The 22,716-nt window shown below is 41.3% G+C and overlaps 2 protein-coding genes across 7 annotated transcripts in view; both read right to left on the bottom strand.

Annotated features, from left to right (window-relative positions):
* LOC139630304 (potassium voltage-gated channel subfamily A member 10) overlaps nt 1-22,716 on the bottom strand; it is a 79,038-nt gene that overhangs the window by 5,294 nt on the left and 51,028 nt on the right. For 4 of the 6 annotated variants that reach the window (XM_071493602.1, XM_071493605.1, XM_071493603.1 and 1 more), the window contains exons 1-2: nt 4,627-7,151; nt 4,214-4,300 (exon numbers count right to left, since the gene is read on the bottom strand). The exons of 1 other annotated variant lie outside the window; for it this stretch is intronic. The gene's annotated coding sequence lies outside the window, so the exon portion shown is untranslated. Of the gene's footprint in view, nt 1-258; nt 4,191-4,213; nt 4,301-4,626; nt 7,152-22,716 lie in introns of those variants that run through there. One more of the 6 variants, XM_071493606.1, reaches the window with a different exon arrangement.
* The window catches only part of LOC139630305 (potassium voltage-gated channel subfamily A member 2), a 60,850-nt gene continuing 51,000 nt past the window's right edge, over nt 12,867-22,716 (bottom strand). The window contains exons 2-3 of the mRNA XM_071493608.1: nt 19,696-19,794; nt 12,867-18,754 (exon numbers count right to left, since the gene is read on the bottom strand). Coding sequence (XP_071349709.1) covers nt 17,121-18,617 — 1,497 coding nt within the window. The 5' untranslated portion in view covers nt 18,618-18,754; nt 19,696-19,794 and the 3' untranslated portion in view covers nt 12,867-17,120. The remainder of the gene's footprint in view (nt 18,755-19,695; nt 19,795-22,716) is intronic.

Below are 22,716 nucleotides of genomic sequence, written 5' to 3'. Positions count from 1 at the left end.
CACGGCTTCAAGGTCACAGAAAACTGTTTTAAGACTTTACATTCTACGCTTAGCTATAGATCATCACACACTGTCACCTCCCGGAGTCTCCTTATGTGTACTCACGGGAACATCATGCACATGTGCATCCATAAAGATAAACTTGACATGTTTGTACCTGAGATATAGACTCAGGAATGGCCATGCATACAGAGTACTGAGTATATGGTTACGCAGGGACATGCACACACAAACATCATACTGACATAACATTCTCACAAATAGGGCTCTTTTTTCTTCTGTGATCCTGCACTGTCCTGGACATGTCATTGAGAAGGCAGTCAGCTGAGGCACGACCTGTCACTTAAACACTTCATAACAGGATTTGCTGCAGGCAAAGAGAGACAGGAAGATGGACAGCGAAGAGGAGGACCACAGACTGCACAACTCAGAGGGTAAATAATCAATCCATTCCCCTGCAAAACGATTTGTGTCAGTAAAAGTGGGAAAGGGGAGGTAAATGGGTGAGATATGAACTACAGGAGGAGGTGGATTGCAGCTACTGCAGTGGCACTCGTCTCAGGAGTCCTGACAGGGGACCAGAGGGATAACGTCCCTCCCTCTGTCCTTCCATACAGCCCTGATCCATCATCCATCCCTCCTCCCTCCCTGCGTCCGGTCCAGCCCTCCCTCGATGACACTGTCACCTTACCCGTTAACAGACTGTGTTGACAAAGCAATTCCTCCATCAGTATGCTCGTGTGTGAACTATACTGACTCTGCATAGGTATAAACACCAACTGCACACCTTTATATAGCTTGACTTTGAGCCATGGTTGCCTGGTAAGAATAACAACATCTGCTGAGAAGACAAAATTACATCCGCAACACTACTATGACTGAACTTTGTGAGTGAGGGAAGTAGCCTGCTTGCTGCATAAGTAAAAGTATATATGCAAGTATATAGAATGGATGTCCTGTATGATATTTTTCATCAATATTCTATTCTCATTTTAATATTGCTCTGCATTCCTATAATTGATTCCAGTTACTTCAATAACTGCAGATGACAAAATGCCTTTTGTCTTGCTTCAGCATATTTACAGCAATGTTTAGTAATGTGCACTATCCCCACTAAATAAACCAGTAAATAAATAGAATTAGCGAAATGTACTTAAAGTTTTCAAAAATAAAATAACCATAATACAAAAAATTGCTCCTGTCAGCGTAATACTATTATATCACTGGATTATCATCAGTAATGCATTAAGGTGTAAATGCATATTGTAGTTGGTCAGGTCGGAACCAGAGTAAAAAGCACAATATTTCTCTCTGAAAAGGAACAGTACAATGATGGCGTACAAAACAGAAATAATCTATAAGTACAGGTACGTCAGAATATCATCATCTTTTAAGCTGATATGGTGAACTTGTTAGCAGACAGTAGCTTACTAACACATTCAGCATTTACAGCAAATATCATTTATTTGGGGTCATGTTTCTTGGCACTTGGCAAATGTAAATCCAATATTCTCTTCGTTATAGCTCTGTTTTGATCTCAACTGACTCCAGTGGAAAATCTGACTCTTTAGCTGTTAAATACTCGGCTGTCTACTGTGGCGATGCTATGAGAACAGTGAGAGTGAAGCTGCAGGGTGGACAGCTCGACACTGAACTGAGACTCTCTCTGAAGCTTCTGCAGATACGGGTGATAATTCTCTGTCAGTTCATCACCACCGAAACAGTCATGTCTTTATCTTCAAGTGTTTGCTGAAAAGAAGTAGTCATACTTTTCGGGATATTATCACATCTGTGTTGCAGTAATTTTATTTTATTTTTTAAAATTTGTCTCACCTCACACTAAATACAAAAACGAATAGTAATGAAAAATTGATTTTAAACAGCGTCTTCTGCAGATGGCAGTAACAAAGACCCGGAGCTATTCCTGTGCACATGATCTAAGTAATTCAATCTCAAATGCCCATATGCTCATCCATTAAGGGTGACAGGATCTCAAAGTGCATGTCAGGTAGCACGGATTAGATATTCCAGCCTAGTAATCTTATAGCTGTTGTAAAGGAAGCTGGTTATTCCAGTCTAGTAATCCTACATATTGCAGCAAAGGTTCCTCACATTGCAAATAACACATGAGGTTGGGTCACGCACATACAAGGGCATCAATAGCTACACTTAATAAAACCCCCATGTAGCGTTAGGTAAGATAAAGTCCATTGAAAATCTCATAGAGTGCCACAAGTTCATATGGATTCAGTGTTAGTGGCTCAACCCTTGCAGGGTCTCAGGGTTGGGATCCCTTGTGGGTTCACTTGATATCCAGATGGGGTCAGAAGAGATTTTAAAGACAGACACAAGGTGCTCTTTTGATAATGTTTGATACAAATAGGTTTGAAGAATATTATCTTTTGTCTTCAATCTTTTGGAGTTTCTTTTGGAGTTTCTTTTATGGTTTTGTAAACAAAATACAACTGAAAACAATAGCTGCAGGGACGTTGTGGTGGCTTGAGTGTTTTAACAGGTGGCCCCAGTTTGAGTCTGGCTTATTTTTTGTTTTTTGGTTAATTTAATTTAGCCAGGAAAGTTTCAGAATAAAAAATCTCCTAATCAAGTGTTCCTTGGCCAAGATAGGCAGCAATAAGAACAAGTTACAGACACAGAGCTTTAAACAGATATCACACAATATGCCTCAAAATCAGAATTTAACAAATGGCAAGTTGAAACAGCATGAGAGCTGTCTAAAACCATAAAAATAACAACAACAATATAGAACAACAACTTAATCAGACATCAAGATTCTTCAGCAGCCAGTTCCAGCATCAGTGATTTGAATTCACAGAGACTAAAATCTGAAGTGTGAGAACGACAGCAGAGGAAGCAGCAGAAATGAAAACCCTTTTACAAAGGGTGTTGCAGACCTTTGCTACATGCCCCCCCTGTCACATCCCCTTTAACAATGTGTTACCTAACATCATATATACAGTGTACTGTAAATGGTTCAATAATCTTTATAGATTTTAGCCCCTCCAAACATGTCATATGATGTTTCTATAATACAAATACTTTTGCTAGTTAGAAATTCTTAAAAGTTCTTCTGCTTCTTCTCAAATATTTTGCTGCATATTTTACAGCTACATTCAATGTCATAATATTTGCAACTTGCCGAATACATAAATTAACATTTCCTCATTACATCAACTCTTAAAAATGCTAATGTTGTTTGAAAGCTCTGTATCTCCCGATTCTATCTGCGCAAAGGCCTGAACAACAGGAACGTTTTTATTTTGTGTGCATTATTTTCAGAATTGGGGGAGTCTGGTAAGAAATTAATAGAAAATGTAAGCACATAGTTATTTGTGCACATAATTTCTTGTGTAAGCCATGTATTAGACCATTATTGACTACTGGACTAGTTGGAAAGTCACAAAATCATCTCATATGTACTCATCCAATCCTTAGTGTCAAACTCTGCACATACATCATTCTGCACAGTGAAGGTCAAACATGAAGGTCAAAGTGAATAATATAATAACAACTGAAACACATTTTCAAATGAAGATGAACTTTAAATCAGCCTCTGTACCAGTGCATTCTCACCTATGACAACAGTTTTCTATCCTCTGTGAGTGCACACTCCCTCTCGTCGTTTGGACTGAGGATTTGGTCTGTAGTTGATAAAGATGCCCACTCTGACTCCTGTACCGCACTGTTACTCCACTAAGGAGATTATGCAATACAGGAGATCAGCCTGGAGATTCACTCTCATAGATGAACAGTGTGGACTAAATGCTACAGACTTAATTGAAATGTCTGGATTGTTTCCAGCCTCACTAATCAAAAGACAAGTGCTAATCTTTGTTGACTCCTTGGACCCGACGCGGCAGGGGAGGAGGCGCGTGTTCGCAACAAACCAATCAGAGCGCAGCCACAACATTTAACACCACAATCCTCAGTGGTTTTAAACTCACTGATTAAATTACGCTTTTCTTTCGCAAACAACCATTCGTTGGTTGCATTTTTCTTTCCTTTCCCATCAAGAAACCATCCTTTTGTATCAACTGATGATGCTTCACACTGCAGATTCTTTCCAATGCAAAATCACACACAGTGGGAAGAGTCATTTTCCATCCAACAGCCACACAGAGAGGATAAATGCCACAGCCCCCCCACTCCCCACACACACACACACACACACTGTTTTCATCCCAGCATTGCTCACCGTTGGACAGGGAGGATCCATGGCTGCAGGTGTCCTGAGCTCATCCAAAGCCTCCTGAGTTACCTCCTTATGTCCCCATATGTCCTGCTGCAGTGTAAATAAGGGGAAGTGATCAGTGGGATTCATGAGAGCGAACTGTAGCTGACATTTTTTAACATTTAACCATGATGATCAGATTAAAAAAAGATGTTTCATGATGAATTGTGACGCACAATTAAGGTTTTCAGCATCACGATCCTGACGGTGCCAGTGCTATTCCTTGTGCTATAATTCAATGCTATTAATATTTAAAAGCAGTCTCCTTGAGTATTTTTTTAATTTGGCTTGCTTTACCATCAACACATATCTCAACAGTACTCTCATACTCTCATACTGTATTAGTCTTAATATTAGAGGCATTAAATTGAGCTTACCTTGTTATCCAGTGGTGAAAGAAGCTTGTCTAAACTCATTCACGCATCCTCTCAGATTAAGTATCTGACCAGGCGATGGCAGAGTCTTAAGGAGCAGTTGTAAATCTCTCTAAAGCGCACGGTTTTGACAGAAGGCAGGGCAGTGACGGTTAGATGCAGCATAAACAAGACAGATGTTTTGGACGACAACACGGTTCCAATCGATTTTAAGGGACTGAGTGACACGCAAGTAGACAAATCCTCACACTTCTCCCAGTTCTTGTTGTGTTACTTCAGCTTTTGTGCAGGGAACACATGCATAATGTAGCAACAATATCTACAAGACCTTCACATAAGGTCAGTAGACGTCACCTGAAACCTCTACATTCTGTGTCTTTTTCCTTGTCTGTCTGTCCGTCCATCTGTCCCCCATCAGTGTAACAAGCCAGAAACTTCAGTGAACTTTTGTTTGTGCAGCACGGGGCTCATTTTTCTCATTGCTAGTAAAGTCCTGAACCTGTCCGTCTGCCTGCCAGGTGCTCTTGCTTGGCTCTCTATCATATTTCACACTTGTGCGTAGGATTCACTGGTCACACGCCAGTTTGTGTCTCTGTGTTCACCTCTCTGCCCTCTCTCCTGTCCATTTAGTCTTTGTTGAAAGTCAGTGGCAGCTGATAGATTAAAAAAAGAGAGGGAGAGGGAAAGAGAGAGAGAGAGACAGTTCATGTTGACACAGCTACACAACACGCACAAAGTTTGTCTGATACTGATTTTCTTAAGACCAATGCCAGTGTATTAGACATTTCTATAGTCATATATTAATTGAGCTAATCACTGGTCAGGAGATAACATATATTTAAGTGTAAGTCCACTGAAATTGTATAGAATATTTAGATTCCTACATTCGTGTCCATAGTTTGGGTTTTATTTTTAGATGCACCAACCCAACTGTTTCCTCTCCCGGTTCCTAAACTCAGGATATCTGCACATACCATACACTCTCTCACATCTACAGTGTGGATCTCACTAGGACAGATAAGACAATTTAATGCACCAGGGAAAAATCTGGCATCCCACTGTGATTAAATGAATGCAATTTAAAGCAGAAGCAGTTAATTTTGTTCCCAACCTGGGGATCAGGATAATCCAATAGGTCTAACTGTAAATATAAGGGGATCATTGGATGATAAAAGGAATAAGGAAGAAAAGAAACATTTGGACTTTTTTCTTCTGAAATACGAGAATGAAATTTGACTCTGTGTTTGAACTGAACTAAACTCACAGTTTACGTTCACACTGAGGCCTTAACCTGTGAAGACGGATCACAAATGGACTGTGCTTCATTTTAAGGGCCACAAGTGGAAAAAGTTTGTTACCAAAGGATCAAGTGCTCGTGAATTTTCTAGATACAATTCTTTAATTAAAATTTAACCCCACTGACTAAATACATTACATTAAGATGGCAGCAGAAATCTCTGATCATATATCTCAAAACCAAAACTAAAACTTTCTGCACCACGAGAAAATTACCACAAGATACCACTAGAGATTAGTGAATAACTTGGGGGACCAGTTCCCTTTGACCGCAATACTTGTTTCTCACACAACCAATTACTGTAACTGGGTAAAGGAGCAGATTAACTTAAAACCTTTCTGAACAAAGTTTAAAGATGGATAATGATTTGAACAAAAGTTAATTTTTAGTTAGGCTAGAAGTAACCTCTAGTGCCACCATGAAGGTTCACATAGGGTTTTTGGCCAAATGTCAACTTCTGGATAAGGTGTCAAAATGAAAATATTTGTACACAAATTCATGTTCCTGTCAGGATTAACTTTAATAACTTTGGTCAACCCCGACATTTTCATTTAGCACCATCATCAGGTCAGATTTTTAATTTCACTCATACTTTGGTTTCTGACCAAATACCTGCTACATGATTAGTTTAAATCATGTCCCATCAGCTTCAGTTGTCCTTTGTGTTAAGTGCTAATTAAAGAAACATGTCAGAGAACTCATAAAATTCAAATAAAATGAAATAAAATTTTATTTCAGGACTATTGCTATCATAGTCCAGGTTCTTTTTATGGTTGATATCAACAGACCAATATCCAATATTCATTAAAATGTGAACATGGCAAACTAATAAATTATTTTCTACCTAATAAAGATAATTAACATTCAGCATCTATATCCCACATAATGCAGTCACTGTGGCCAGGATGGGCCTTATCACCAATGTGCAGCTTTAAGACCCACATAATACCCATCATGCATTTCCCTGCTGCTAATATACTCTCCTGAAACAACATTTTTTCTGGGCTTATAAAATATTTCTGCAGTAAACCCTTGTGCTGAATCCTTGTGAGGTCTCTGGTTGCCTTGTGTAGCCTCAGTGTGTTGGTATGTGCAGGAATTAGATATCCTGGCCTGTGTGTCTCAATGGTGCTGAAAAAGCCCTGGTTGCTGCCATGTCGCAGGGACAGGTTACAGACGGACAGGCATTCAACTCGAAACACCGGGTATCTTCTTATCCAGTGGAGCATTGTTAGCTATTGTTGCCATGGTGTGGCTGCATGGGCTGCTGCTTTGGGACAATGGAGCAGCTATCAATCTTTAAGGGTCCACAAATGATGGCACTGGTTTTCACGCAATATGTGTGGGTCAAATAAAAAGAAACAGTAAAATAATAATAATTTAAAAAAAAAGAAAAAAAAGAAAAAAAAGAAAAAAGGCTAATGATAGTTTATTGATATGCGGTATTTACAGTTGCCCCTATGAACATGAATCTTTTATGTTGTGTTTGAAATATTTACTTTACATGATAAAAAATAATTTCCTCCATTGTATTAAGGCTTTGTTCACCTACATGAGGTTTGTACTGGATTACTGTCTTTGGTCAAACATACATAATGAATGAAGGCAGCTTTTAAACCTCCTTCACTATCTCTCCTCCTTGATTCTTGCACTTGGCATGAACGCTCCACCCAGGAACCCATTGCGTCAAGAGACAGCCAGCTCCACTTTGTGACATGGTAACACAGACATTTACTTTTTATTATTTTATTTCAGGGTCAGGCAGTACAGTACATATTTGACTGCACTGCAGTTAAAGCTGCACTACTTAATATTTCTATGTCAAACAATGGATCAAATGACCATGTGTAACATGAAAGGAGATACTCATAGTGACAAACCTGTGAAGAATAGCCACCCAACCCTGCAGTTCCCCTCGGCTCTATGGAGCGTTTCAGCATCTTTCAGCTCATTGTTTTGGTTTTACGGCCCAAAGCTTAAATTACTTTTGGTTCACTGTCACTGTGAACAATTAACCGTCAGCCCTGTTTTCAGTGAGAAACCAACTGCACACCTGCTCAGCACAAAATGAAAACATACAAAATTAGCAACTTGTTGAACGTAGTGCAGCATTTAGCAGCTTAAGAGATAGATATACAGTAGATAGAGATGTTTTTCGCAGGAGTTGGTAGAGATAAAAAAAATAAAATAAAGGTCAGCAGAAACAGGACTTATATGGGTGGCCTGAAAACTCACTTCTAGACCAACAAATGCTAATGTCACCATTGCTAATGTTACCCTTAACAACTTGGATCTTTTTGTAGTTTGTCGATTTTAGCAGTTTTGTCCATCTACTTATTTGTTATGACATTGTGACATTGTGCTGTGGGACAAGAGATGAGCAGTGAGATGAACAGAAAGGTTGCAAACAAGCCGATGTGTTTATCCAGATTCTCCATAGCCCACTGCTTCTTTTGGAGGAAAACCCCCAACACCCAAAACCTAGGTAAAAACCTCTCACAGTGACAGGAAAGCTGTGGGCACAGACAACTACAGCAAGTACAATGGGTTGAGGTCTAATTAGAAGATGATCTGTTAATGAATGGCTGGATGTTTACGAACAAACGATCTAGTTTGGGTAATAGTTTTATTGTCCACCTTTGTTTTCTCTTCCAAATTAGTTTAGTTAGCCTGCTGGTTTGTTGTTTTTGTATGACCTTTTGACTGCTTCATGACTGATGCAGGTTTTTTCTCAAAACCCACAAATAATTAAACAAAGAGTACACATCCATGAACACACACATGCACAACGACTCTTCTATCTTTGTATTAAGGCAGAAAAACACAAGTGGCGCCATCCACACAGTGATAACACCACTTTGTTTGAGGCAAGAGGGCCTCTCTTCATCAAGAGATCATTGCATACATAATGAATAAGCTCCGTGAACGCAGTGGGACACATTCACTATAACCACTCCCCCCCTCCCCCAAATATGAAGACATTGCCTTCCTTCTGTTACCGAGCTAATTTTCTGTTCCACACTAAAAATTGGACTGCTTATTAAGCACATTTGAATGTCCTCATTTCATCAAGATTCAATTTCCTCCGAATGATTCCTCTCTGTTCTCATCACTGTGATAAAACAATCTTTCATATCTTCTGCAATAAGAGCTACAGCATTTTCTATAAGTGAAAATGCAATTCTGAATGTGTGTTAAAAGGCATTTTTGCATAAAAAAAAAAAATCAATATTTGTTAGCTGAGAGAAGGTGAAGGGAAGGGAAAATGAGCTAGAGGGTCTAAAAAAAAAAAAAGCAGTGCGATGGAGGCATTTCAGATTTCCCATTTCTGCTCTGTGCACAATCTCAGAGTTGGAAGTGGGATGTAAAAGGGGGGAGAGGCCTTGGGACTGAGATGTTGATAAAATATTAACTCACACAGGATATTTAAAGCCTCTGACATTCTTTCCCTGGTTGGTGTGTTGGAAATGGCCTCCACAAGATGTGGATGCAGCACGCAGCAGGGATGCAGATTTCACTCTCAGTCAATGATCAAATGATCCTGATCACAGATTTACTGGACTGACTAATTTTATGGTGGCAGGAAGGTCAGTGTTTAGATTGTTTAGCACAGGGAAGTATGAAATGAACCTATGTTTTAATCTATCATAACTACATCGATATGGTCATTTATTCACTGCTCTATACGATTTCATACACATTCATGGGGGGGGGTGGGGGGGGTGTAACACTCTGCTGTTGTCTTTTCATTCATAAACCTTGCCGCTCTCCAGACTAACCCTCTAACCTTGAGGCACAAACAGCTCGGGGCTCCTAAACATGAACTTGCTTCATTTGGACTCCATATGTCGTCGCCTCAGATGACACAGGATTGCCAAACCCACTTCCATCTTCCATTACTCAGATTAAACCCACTCCTCGTACAAGGATGGCACACAGCGTTTATCAGTCCCTCCACATCTCAGGTCAGAGGGCCGTTGTGTACAGTAAAAAAAAAACACCACATTGACACCTGGTTGTGAATCTTATGGAGCTCTGCAGCCTGATAATCACTGGTTTTCCCTGTGACCTCTCCCCCCTTTGTTTATTCAGCCCACTTTGTCATTATGTAAAAGAGGATTTTCTCCGTACTGGTCTTGTTTTTCATATTACTTCATGTCCCCTGGTTTTGTGTGCGATTATGAGCTCCGGAGCATCTGTCCATCGGTTGTGAGGTGTGCTCTGACAGGTTCACCGTTCACTGCGAGATGGGATGCATGGATGGCTGACCCAGCCCATTTGTCAACCCCAGAGGGGTGGAGGAGGGTGTGTGTGTGTGTGTGTGTGTGTGTGTATTTTTTCTCATACCCACTCAATGGGGCCATCACACAATGAGTATATTGATCTTCCATTTGACTATGGAGGGAGCAGGGGTAGACGTGTCCTATTGTGCTTGGAAACCCAATGCTCTGTTACTTATCTAGACTAGAGACTGAATTACTGATGAGACCAATTAAGTATTCAGATGGTTTACTGAAGTAAAAGTACCAATACAGCAGTGCAAAAATACTCCATTGTATGCGAAATTCCTGCATTCAAAAAACACAGAAAGTACTGTACTTCTAAAAGTACATAAGTATTATCAGTAAAGTGAAGGTACTTGGTTCTGCAGAAAATGGCAGCAGTTTAACATTATAGCAGGTCAAGTTGGTGCAAATTCATCTAATTCATATACAGTTATTTAGTTTAGTCCCGACCTAGGGGTCAGAACCCTCCAAAGGATCACAAGATAAATCTGAGGAGTCATGACATGATTAATGGCTTAAGAAACAAGTTACCCTATATTCATTTGTATTCACTTTTCAAATTTGTCTCCAGTCTTCTATCGTTTTGTGATATATTGGATAATTTTACCTCTTTGGGTCTTTGTCTCCTCAACAAAACTGCTGTCAACTCATCTGAAATATGACAGTTGGCCCCGAGAAGACTATTGTCAGGGGTCATAAGCTTAAAACCACTAGTGAGTTTAATGTTTAACAATGCAATATATTTTATATTAGATTATGTTGGGTTTTTTTATATGTTAGTCTGAGAAGAAATTAGTAGTAGTAGTACTACAGCAGTCATGAATGTTGTGGAGTAAAAAGTACATTATTTGCCTCTGAAATGTGGTGGAGTACAAGTTTGAAGAAGTGTAAACTGTAAATACCCAATTAAAGTAGCTCATGATTGTGCTTCAGTACAGTACTTTAGTGAATGTAGGTACTTTCTACCACTGGTATCTATGCAGGATTATTATGATTTTTTAATTTATTAAAAAATTTCATTCTAATTCATTGACCAGTATCAGAGACACTGTGTCATTTCACAAAAACACCTCTAGAGGGCAATAATGTTTTCTCCTTCATTTATCCATCACTAAACAAACAAGGTTCCAAGTGAAACTGAACATCGACCAACAAAATCTGCATTTCAAGCCAAACAACTAAAACCCGGTGACTGCTACAGTATGCTGAAGAAAACCATCCGAACTCAGCCTTTTAAACACTGGCTGCAGTGCCTTTCAGGTGAGGACAGGGAAGCTTCACTGGCAGATATCAGGGCAGGAGTTAATGAGTGTAAAAGCTGAACACCTCTAATAACGGGGTGTGGTCCGGTGCCAGGGCAGCCCTGTTGGATTAGCAGCAAGTCCCACAGCGCTTGTCTCCTAATTACAAGCTGGTAAGCACAGTGCAAGCCTGTATGACTGCTCAACCGTGCTCCTGTGGGCATGCTACCACCCCTGACAAACAACACACAGACTCACTCACTCCTCCCTAACAACAACAACAATGACGCTGTGGCAGCCGCGGCCACCTGCAGCAGGCCTGTGCTCCTGCTGCCTGTGTCCTTGGCTGGGCTGCTTCATGCCGCCTGCCTCTCCCCTGTTTGCCCTGGTTTCAGCAGAGCGAGCTGCAGAGTGCTGCACTGCATCGCTTGATCAAAGCAAGACTAATGACTACAGCAGAGATGTAGCTACATCACCGAGGCCCCAAGTGTTTCCCGCTCGCAATGCAGAGCTGTAGTTAAACCACAAGTGGACTAAAGATAGCAGATAGCTGCCGTCTTGTCTTGTGCTAACTCTAGAAAACTGTGCTCTCGGGTGTAGATGTGACAGGTGAGGAGAAGAGGCTCGTTCAAGCAGACAAAATATGAGACCGCAGCAGTACGACCTCGCGTTAACGGTATAGCTCCAACATATTTACATCTACTTGTATTATCTCAGGTTGCAGCAGTAGAATTTTTGGGATCTGAAAGAAACATCTGCATTTTTTCCACACAAAAAGCATCTATAGAGAGAAAAAAAAAACAAACTATGAATATGTCTCATTTTTCTGAGTGTGGCTTGCTACATGTGTGTGTCAGGCCTGTGGTACCAATGAAAGTTCTAAATGAAGCATCTCTTCAAGAATTTTTCCTTTCTCCTCCTCTGCCATCTCCTTTCCACCCTTCTCTCTGTCTCCTCCTCTGCTCACGTTTCTCCTCCTCCTCCTATTGCTTTCTCTAACAAAAAGGCTATTAATAGAACACCCTGCTCTCTCCTTTTTAACTGCAGGGAGCATATATTGTGCACTTAAAGGGAGAAAGAAGCTGAAGATACCAGGAGGCATTTGAAAATGTCCTCCACGCTGCCCGAGGCTACAAAGACGCTGGATGTCCTAAGAATAACAACAAAGAGCCTCTGATCGATCCATGGCATTTGGTATCAGCGCAGACGCTCTTCGGCTAAATTTAGCTCCTCAAATGATTTGCAGATTAAATACCTTGCGAACAATGTGATGTGAGGGAAGAAGGGCTGGAGAAACATTTGAAAAACATGTTTTCAGATAGTCGTGCTTCTTCTATATAAAAAAAAAGAAAAAAAAAAGAAATGCAGTATCAGAATTAAAGACATGGCACACAATAAACACACTGAGAACAATTTCAGTTGAATTATTATTGGCTTCATTATTGATATTACTTGGGTTATGATCATTTGGAAGGATTATATGCATTTTTTTTTTTAATTTCACATGTTTTTCTTGTCCATAGATTGTCCCTTTTGTCTTGTAAAGTGCAGATAATACTACGTTTTAAATCCAGACTTCACATACAGTATATAGTACATGGTTTTTGCTCCATCATCCACTGGTTATTATTTACATTATTCTCTCACATTTCATTTCATAGAAAGAAAATCAATTATCCACTGTACCAATGTTGATGGATGTTTTCAGGCCTCTATGATATGGGGGAGGACGGGGGTGGGGTGAACAACTGTACATATCGTTTCAGTGGATGCCACACTATCAGGCTCTGGGGTCAAATGAAAAAAAGAAAAAATCTTTCTTTCTCAAACACACACATGCATACAGATTGCATATTGATCATCTTGTTTCCCGTATGTATGAATTTTGTTTATTTGTTTGTTTCTCATGTAGGAGCCTTGTCTCAAAGAGCTGACATCGCAGTTGGAACAAACCCGAGGTTCAGAAAGCTCATATTCACATTCAGCTAACGTGTGAGTGTTTGACGTGCAAGCAGCAGAATATTGCAAAGTGCTTCACTTTTGCTTAAAGGTTTGTCTCAAATGCTTTGCCAGCTCTCAGGATCAACGTATAATTAGTGCCAGATAAAACCCAAAAATCTGTACTTAAACACCCCCCCCCCCCCCCAAACTACCAGCTATTAATCATTCTCTGCATAGATTTCTCAGTGTATCCAGTGTTGGGCACCCTTCTAATGGAGTGGATTTGCTGGTGGGTCCCTCAGCAGGTGAGAGATGATATTTTTAGAGGCTGTGGTGCACCCTATAAAGCGATACAAGATCACTTTTAATTGACTTTGTTTCCACTGAATAAATACATTGTGCAGGTGTACAGATGAGGATGATTCTACTCGTCTTTGTGCTTTAAGCAGAAATAATCGTCAACGACAACATTGTGTTTTCTAGTACACGAGTTGCTACAGTGAATTTGGCTGAGGTACAGTAACGTGCACGATTTAAACCGGAACAGATAAATGTTGACATGAATCGGCAACATTTATCTGGAAAAAAAAAAAAAAAAAAAAGGTATGAGGACAAAAGGATATGATGCATTTGCATGCATAGACAAATATTTTTGGTCAGACTGTGAGTGTGTTGTTGTTTTTTCACATATACAGATATGCAAATGGCTGTTGCATACATGCAGCTGTACAACCAGGCTAAGACACTGACATTCAGTGATTCTCTCTCTTTCTCTCGCACACACAAACACACACACACATGGAAACACACACACTCCCACATATCTCTGTATCAACTCACCCACATCAATACTCAACTGATGATCAATAAGATCTTGGTTGGACTGTGGAGGTCCAAAAAGATTCATTATTTTTTAAAAACAAACAAACAAAAAAACCAAACAAACATCTATGTTCTCCACTCAGACCCGTCCACCAAAGGATTATGGGAATATTGCTAAACAACTATTTAACCTGGTCCTACCTTGGGTTACTGACCACTTTAACATATCAGTCCACCTTTATGCTTCCAGTTCATCTACTGCTATTCTCTAAAACTCCTTTCAAGATGCATGAAAACAAACAGGGACTTGGACAGAGAGACGACCTCAGAGGCCTCATGTCAGGCAGGTGGACAAGGCATCCTGAGCACATATTGGCAGCGATGGCGTAAAAACATTTTGCTACTGCAGGTTAAAGACTGTAGTGAGCAGAATGAAACCCTAAGAATAAAGATGTACATCCTGGCATGACAGAATTCATTTAGACAGTTCTTGCTACAGACCTCCTCCTAATCCATCACCTTTCTAATTACCTAAGACATCCATGAAAATATGGAGAAAGGCAAGAGACTCAAAGTCAGAGGACCCCTTGCCAATATCTGCTACACTGCTGCTAATTATCACTTCCCATATTGACGTTACTGCCTTTGACTGTTACCTTGGCAGTGTTGAGCAAACGCAGGAACATCTCAGCTGGACACAATCCTAGAATCAGAACCTAATTCACATTTGAGGCCAACTTTTAAAGACAGATTGAGCTTCTGGCATCAGAGACTTCTCAGAGGACAGCCAGACTCCATTTAAATTCTGACCAGTTTAACGCCAATAAAAGCTTTTTGATCCAAGAATCTGGTTTCGGGACGATACAGTTTTGAACAGCGCCCTGCCTTTTGACAGCTACTTCACACAAGGCAGTTTTGAAATAAGTGAGGCGAACTTTCAGTATTTAAATCCAGGACATGTGTCAGGTTTGATGGGAAAATCACCAGTCAAGAAAATATTTTTTGAAATGGCTAGTTAGAGTGTGTCTTTGGCACTCTGAACAGGCTCTGAAACAGGAGAACATAGAACAGTGCTCAGAACAGTTATTATTATCTTTAGAAGTAAAAACATGGCGATGACCTGCGTGTTGTGGAAAGGCTCTCACTTTCTTTTAAACATTGCTATTTAAATTTTTTTTCAGTTCTCTGATAAAAGTATGTGTTGTATATGTGTTCTGTCTGTATACATATATTTTTTTAATATATATATATATATATATAAGAAATAAATATATCTATTGTATATAATAATTTTTTCGTCTCAGAGGCTTCTTCTTTGAGTTTAAATGCATGCTTCTAGGAATGTTTTTGAGGTCATGCAACACTAGGAGAGTAGCGTAAACCCAGATAAAAATGCAGTTCAGGGGAAGCATTATTCTATACACGAGTCCTTAAAAGTTACTATTTTGATCAGGAGGATGTGATCATGTGACAAACCTGTGAAAGAGACAGCACTGCAAGTCTATCATATATTCAACTGGGATTAATGTCCAAAACTGGAGTGTGAGTTTATGCCTGAAAATCACAGCTCAGCTGCAGCAAAAGTTGAACAGCAATGACTCCTACATGGAATGTTAATATTGACGCGGACGCCGCATCCTGTTAAGCGTAGGATTTGGGCTTATGGTTATTCCTTAAGAAATCCTCTAACATACAGCTTTAGGTTTTTGAAACAGCTACCTGCAGGCATACTTTTAAAACTGTGGATTTGTATAGAAGGCAGTGTACAGACAATTATACAGTGGTGTGATGAAGCAAGTGGCAGTCGAGAAACAAGTGGAAATTCTCATTCAGATAAAAATGTCATGCAATAATCTACTGACTACATTTACTACTAACAGCACCTACCTACCTACTGGCTATCAGTTAAGTCACAGTTAACCTACCTATCTATATGAATAAGTACTGTAATGTGTGGAACCGTGAAAAACAAACAAAACAAGAAGAAACATTCAAGCTGTCCTCAAAGCTCTGCAGTAAGACCAGTTTGGGTGAATGGAAGGGGGGAAGCTTGCATTGCAATACATACAGTACATGTAAGACCAAAGCAGTGAAAAGTCAAGGCCATTCTCAGTCATTCATCAGATACTGATGTCTACTGGGAAAAAAAAGGCGTCGAACCATAAGCTTAGAGCTGATGGCTGTCATTCATCCTTGAAATAACGTGGTGTACATAACCACGAACCTCGTCACAAGTCACCCACAGGCCACATCAGCGCTGGAGTGAGCTCGTTTTATGCTCACACATCCTCTTATCTCTAAATGGTGTAGCATAAGACAGTTTTGTTTCATGGGCTCCAGGAAGCAGCATATGAAGCGAGCACGTAGAGCTCTTCAGAAAGCGCATGGCAGAGCAGTGTGCCTTGGGAAATGAGGGGCCAGGGGACTAAAGCAGGGCTTGTGTTGTGTTGCCTTCATAAAGCATTAATTAATTTTTATCTTGCAGTTTTCTCCCTTTTTCTTTTCTTTTTGTGCACTACTGTTGGCTACTGTTGTGAGCAGGAAATTTTTAAGTATCATTATTATTATTATTTTTTTTAAAACAGCCACACAGACAAAGCCAACTCCATGCAGAAATACAAAATCTGAAATTTCACTCTGTTTGACAGCAATCAGAAGTTTTACGGGGCGAGATGTGAGGAGTGAAGACAAGATGAGTGCAGAGTGAGCGAATGGTCTATGTAATATTTTTTTCACTGTCTATCATCATCATCATTATCATCATCATCAATCATCATCATCATCAACAGCATCCTGAATTCTATTGCCTTGATTTTTCCAGCACACGTGAGGTGGGAGGCTGTACACCTGTCCCGTCCAGTTGCTCAGCTCCACATTTCCCGCTGTCACGGGGAGGAAAATAGAAGATGACTACACGTCTGTGAGCATTTTGGTGATGTTTACATAGTTTGTGTTGGCCAGCGTGCAGTTGGCTGTCTTGAGATTCTCCTCCTGAAAGTCCTCATTGCTGTTGTTCACAGCCTCCTGGATCTCCATATAGTCCGATTTACTGATGGTGGAGCCGCTCCGGCTCTTCTTCAGCTCCTCTGCTGAATCTGCTTTGGGCACGTTGACCTGCAGGTACTGCGCCTGTTCTTCACCCTCAGTCTCACGGTGATAGAAGTAGTTGAAGTTGGACACAATGACAGGCACCGGCAAGGCAATGGTCAGCACACCTGCAATGGCACAGAGGGAGCCCACGATTTTACCACCAATGGTAGTCGGGACCATATCGCCATAGCCGACTGTTGTCATGGACACCACAGCCCACCAAAACGCATCTGGGATGCTTTCAAACTGCGACTCGGGCTCATCCGCTTCGGCAAAGTAGACGGCACTGGAGAAAAGGATGACCCCTATGAAGAGGAAGAAAATGAGCAGGCCAAGCTCTCTCATGCTGGCTTTTAGGGTCTGACCCAAAATCTGAAGCCCCTTGGAGTGACGAGAGAGCTTGAAAATTCTGAAGACTCGTACTAAGCGGATGACCCTGAGAATGGCTAAAGACATGGCTTGCTGACCTGCTTGACCATCCTCTGGCCTGTCCGCTAGCTCTGTGCCAAGAGTGATGAAGTAAGGGATGATGGCAACAATATCAATAATGTTCATTATATTACCAAAAAAGCCTGCTTTGCTGGGGCAGGCGAAGAAGCGCACCAGGAACTCAAAGGAGAACCATATAATGCAAAGAGTCTCCAGGATGAAGAAGGGGTCAGTGAAGTAGGTGGAAGTGTAGCTGATGATTGTGGTGTTGGTCTCAGGTGAAAAGACTTCCGCATGAGACTTGTGCATTTCATCCTCATCATTGCGGAAAATGGGAAGGGTCTCCAAGCAGAAGCTGACTATAGATATCAGGATGACCATGACAGAGATTATGGCAATAATCCTAGCAGGACCTGAGCTCTCTGGGTACTCGAACAGCAGCCACACCTGTCTCTGAAACTCATTGTCAGGAAGGGGCCGCTCTTCCTCCTTGATGAAACCCTCATCTTCTCTGAACATCTCGATGGCCTCCTCACCGAGCTCGTAGAAGCGAATCTCCTCTGAGAAAATATCAAGGGTGACGTTGACCGGCCTTCTTAGCCGTCCCCCTGATTGGTAATAATACAATATGGCGTCAAAGCTGGGTCTGTTCCTGTCGAAAAAGTACTCATTCCTCAGCGGGTCAAAGTACCGCATCCTCTTTTTGGGGTCCCCCAGCAGAGTCTCTGGGAACTGGGACAGGGTTTTGAGTTGTGTCTCAAAGCGCAGCCCTGAGATGTTGATGACCACCCTCTCACAACACTCATGGTCGGCCTCCGGGTCGTAGTCCTGCGGGTGCCCTGGGTGTGCAGCCGCCTCATCAGAGGGGTCGCCTGTGGCAACAGTCATTCTGCAGGGGGAGGAGGCCTGCACTTTTCAGTGAGTCTGGGTCCTGCAGCCTGGAGAACTGCAGGCAGGGGTCAGGAGAGGGAGGGGGCTCAACACCGTAAAGACCTGACGGCCACAGGATGTCACCTAGGATCTGACTGCATGTAGGACAGATAAAGCAAAGACAGACAACAAGGTCAGGTAAACCTGAAACATGATTCAGCACTCAATACTGCTTCCATTTAGCCCAAAGACAACAGGACTTTGCTTTAGCTTGAAGATCAAACAGCTCAAAACAGATGAAAATGAAGCCACCCTCTAAAACAATGTCATAAGATTTGATATGACTTATGTAAAGTTAGTCATGAGAAGCCAGTCAATATCAAAATGAATCGGCTCATGGAAACTACTGCTCCTGACTTGGAAAAATGAATATGCAAATAACAATCCGCCTTGCATATAAATCGCCTCAATGCAGGTAAACTCAAGAGACTAACTGGCATAGAAAACGTACAGAAGCTCATAAATGAGGACACTGATCTGCTGCAATGGACAATATCCAATGAAATGAATGGGAATACCTTTTGCAGTGAAGCCATGCATGAATATGGCAATGCAGCAGGCACCAAATTCATACAGACAGCATCCTGTCTAGGATATCATAGATAACCACTGCAGTCTAAACACACAAACGTACCAGACACTTTTAAGCTTTACTGCTGTGCCAAACAAACACACAAACACATCTTATTAACTGACTTCGGTTTTAGTTTTGTTGGAGCATTTTAGTCTTGAAATGGTGCCTGTCTCTGAAATATTCAAAAACATCTATAAATAATTTATCCATAGAAGGAAATAGGTTCCAAGAGAAAAAACTGTATCTCTTGTCTGCATCATCTCCACTCGCAGAGTGGGAGCACAGTCTTACAAAAATAAAATCCCTATGAAACATACAACAAATATGTAACTGCATGTTTACTGGTAATTATCACGATCAGTGCATTAACTATACAATGCCACGACTTAAAAAAAAAAACATTTCATCGACATTAGAGATGAAAGGTAAACGTAAGCAGCTCTGTCTCTATTTCATACATACCTGCTGACATCTTCTTCATATCTGGATGTGAGTGCAGGCTCCTGCTGGACACTGGTACCAGGAGGAAGAAAAACCAGCTGCGACAATCAGGTCTTCTGTCTTCAGAGAGGGTTAAAAAAAAAAAAAGAATTTTCCAATTTGGGACAGTCGATGATATTCACCTCATGTTGTCTGCAGCATCCTCGCCGTGTACACCGGGTACAGTATGTGCGGGTGTGTCCTCGCTTTCCCCTCCCCGACTCCTTTCCTCCGGGTAGGCTGTCGTGGGATGGCGATTGGCAAAAAGGGAGGAGGGAACCGATCAAGGAGGTGCTGGTGTTTCCCTTAATAACCAAAGGTGCTGGGATCAGCAGAACGATCTGCCTCCACTGTTCCCCTCCAACGCCACTGTGACTGTGTGACGAGCTGTGGCTGCAGACAGCCGCAAAGGTAACTAGTCCTGAAAAGGTGCTCAGAGAGGCAACATCTGCCAAGGGCGGGGGGGGGGGGGGTGTCGAGGTGGGAGTGAGCTTAAAAAAAATCTAATCTTATTACTAAGATTTACTAATTAGACGCGTTCATGGACATATGCATCAATAATGAATCATCTTTTCATTTCAAAATGAGAATAAATCTGCCTCTCAGAGAATTTAAATGTATTCATGCGTCATCCAGCCAATTTACTTTTTTTTCCTTTTTTTTTATTTTTTTAATTATTTCTAATTCAATCACAAAACAGCATCTCGACAAGACGACACGGATCCAGAGTGTGAGCCGCAGATATGCTCAGGCAGAGTCAAGTGCGTCCCAGCGCTGGCCGCACAGACACAGTTGTGTGAGTCTTCTAATAGCCTACATGGTGAGCAGCGTCTTCAGACACTGACTGGAAACGACATGGGTGAAAGAATCGCCCTACGTAGTGGGCTAGAAGATTATGCAATTTCACTGAGCCACAGCCCCGCGTACACACATACACATAAACACACATATGAAGCGGCTTTTATTGGACCTGCATGGTCTCAGCTGTGCAGGAGGTGGGAGGCTGGTTTTTTTTTTTTTTTTTTTTTTTTTTTTTGTGGTGGTGAAAGAAACATTTCTGGTTGAAATATTCCTGTAGTCAGCAGCGGCCGCTGGGCTGGTATATACAGCTTAGTCAAACCTGCAGTCGGGCATTGCTATGCATACCAAGAGACGTGCTGGTGATGGAGAAGGCAAGGGCGAAAAAACGCGCTCTCCATCCGCACTGAAGCCAACCACTCCTTACCTTATCTGCAGTGTGGGCAATTTAAAGGGGTACACATCTCCTGCATTGTTCAGCAGCAATGCTGTTGGTCAGCTGGGTTCATGTTTTGAAACCGCAATGCCAGATTTATGGGCTTTAATTGCAGCCCATTTTTAATGTTTTATTTTGAATATTTTTCCAGATGAGATCATCATAAGGTTGAGTGACAAACATGAGAACTGTATAAGAAGGCCTACAGCAAGTGATGGCATTATCGTGTCATGTCCCAACCACAGTCTACCTTCTCATTCATGTGTCTTCCTGAGCTTTAATGGGGACATTATTACTATATACAGAGGCAACAACAATCATACATTCACTGTCTGCCTTGTAATTCCTGTTTTTTTACTGTGCACAGCAGTTATATTTGTAACCTTTCCTGGCAACAAGCTTCATTAATAATAAATAGGACGGCGACTAAAATAGAGCAAACCCTACATCATCTTACCATGCTAGATTCAGAATGAAGAAAGAACTGATCGATAGTAAATCCTGTCCCCATTATGATCATTGGAGGTGAGAATGAAAGCACCGTGGCCAGAAGTGACCTCCAGAGAAGCCAAAGGTCAGCGGGAATCCCTTGGTCATGGAGGGGAGGGAGGTGAATCAGGAGAAGCAGTGGGGGTGGGGGAGGCCAGCAGGATGATTTGTGTGAGACTTGGCTTTGCCAAGGTTACTCCTGGCAGACCTGAGACCAGCAAGGCTCCCGGCGTTGTCCCTTCTGTCTGTCTGCCTGCCTGCCTGCTGCCACACATGCGGATACCTCTCACTATCTCTTAATGGCTTTCCCAGGTTCCTCATGACAGCACAGCCATTATTTATGAGCCAGGGGCCCGTTACAAAGACTGTTAATGCAGGCTCTAAAGCTCAGTTCACTTTGCATTATCTGGCTTGCTTTAATTAAAAGCGAAGGGTCCCAGCACTGTAAATGCTGTGTGTGCTTTAATCATTTGGGGACGTGAAAATAGGTGGTTGTGCAAGTTGGCAGATGAGGGTGACAACGATGAATTTATTTCCGAGCGGTATTGATTTCAGGACTCATCCTCGTCTCCATCAGATGTTGTATTGGCGCAGGGACAGGGAGAGGAGAAAATGAACTTGAGGAAGCTGAAGGTGCATTAGTACAGAAATGACAGGTCAAGGAGGATTTAAATGTCTTTTCTGAACATTTAAACTGATCTGAATTTCAGCTGCACATGAGGATTTCCTCCAGTAAAAAATCTCTCTAGTTTTACTGCAGTCAGGTGACACATGAATTCAGCAGCTGATACAATACCCTCCACTGATACAAAAAAATGCAAAACAGCTTTACACAATGTCTTCTTTTGAGATACATCAACATGCTTTTCTACAAGAGCCTTTTTTCATTTAACAAAAGAAACTTAAGATCGTATCTCTACATCTGGCAAATATTTGCTTTCTCTTTTCTATTGGATAATTGAAAGTAAAGAAACAAAGAAAATTTGGTGAGAGAAAAGGGTTTGATTGGCAATTAAAGTACTCAGGCTGAACTAAACTAGGGACGTTAAATTAAAATGTACGTGTCTTAAAGGAGCTAGTTGTAAGTTTTCTCTGCTGCTGAACGTGGTTTCTTGCTGTGATAGGGTGGTGGTGATTGTCGCTTACAACAGAAGAGGTTACAATAGGCTGTCTGAGCAGCACTACACCTCAAGGCAGATTGGAGGCCACAGTGAGTCAATATCGGAAAGTGACAAGATGGGTTAGCACACTAATTTCAGTATAAAACATGAAGAGACAAA

The sequence above is a fragment of the Trachinotus anak genome, unplaced genomic scaffold, assembly GCF_046630095.1.
Source record: "Trachinotus anak isolate AG129_WGS33_773 ecotype Australia unplaced genomic scaffold, CSIRO_AGI_Tana_v1 ptg000013l, whole genome shotgun sequence".
Lineage (NCBI taxonomy): Eukaryota > Metazoa > Chordata > Actinopteri > Carangiformes > Carangidae > Trachinotus > Trachinotus anak.
This window is presented reverse-complemented; position numbering and strand designations above follow the sequence as displayed.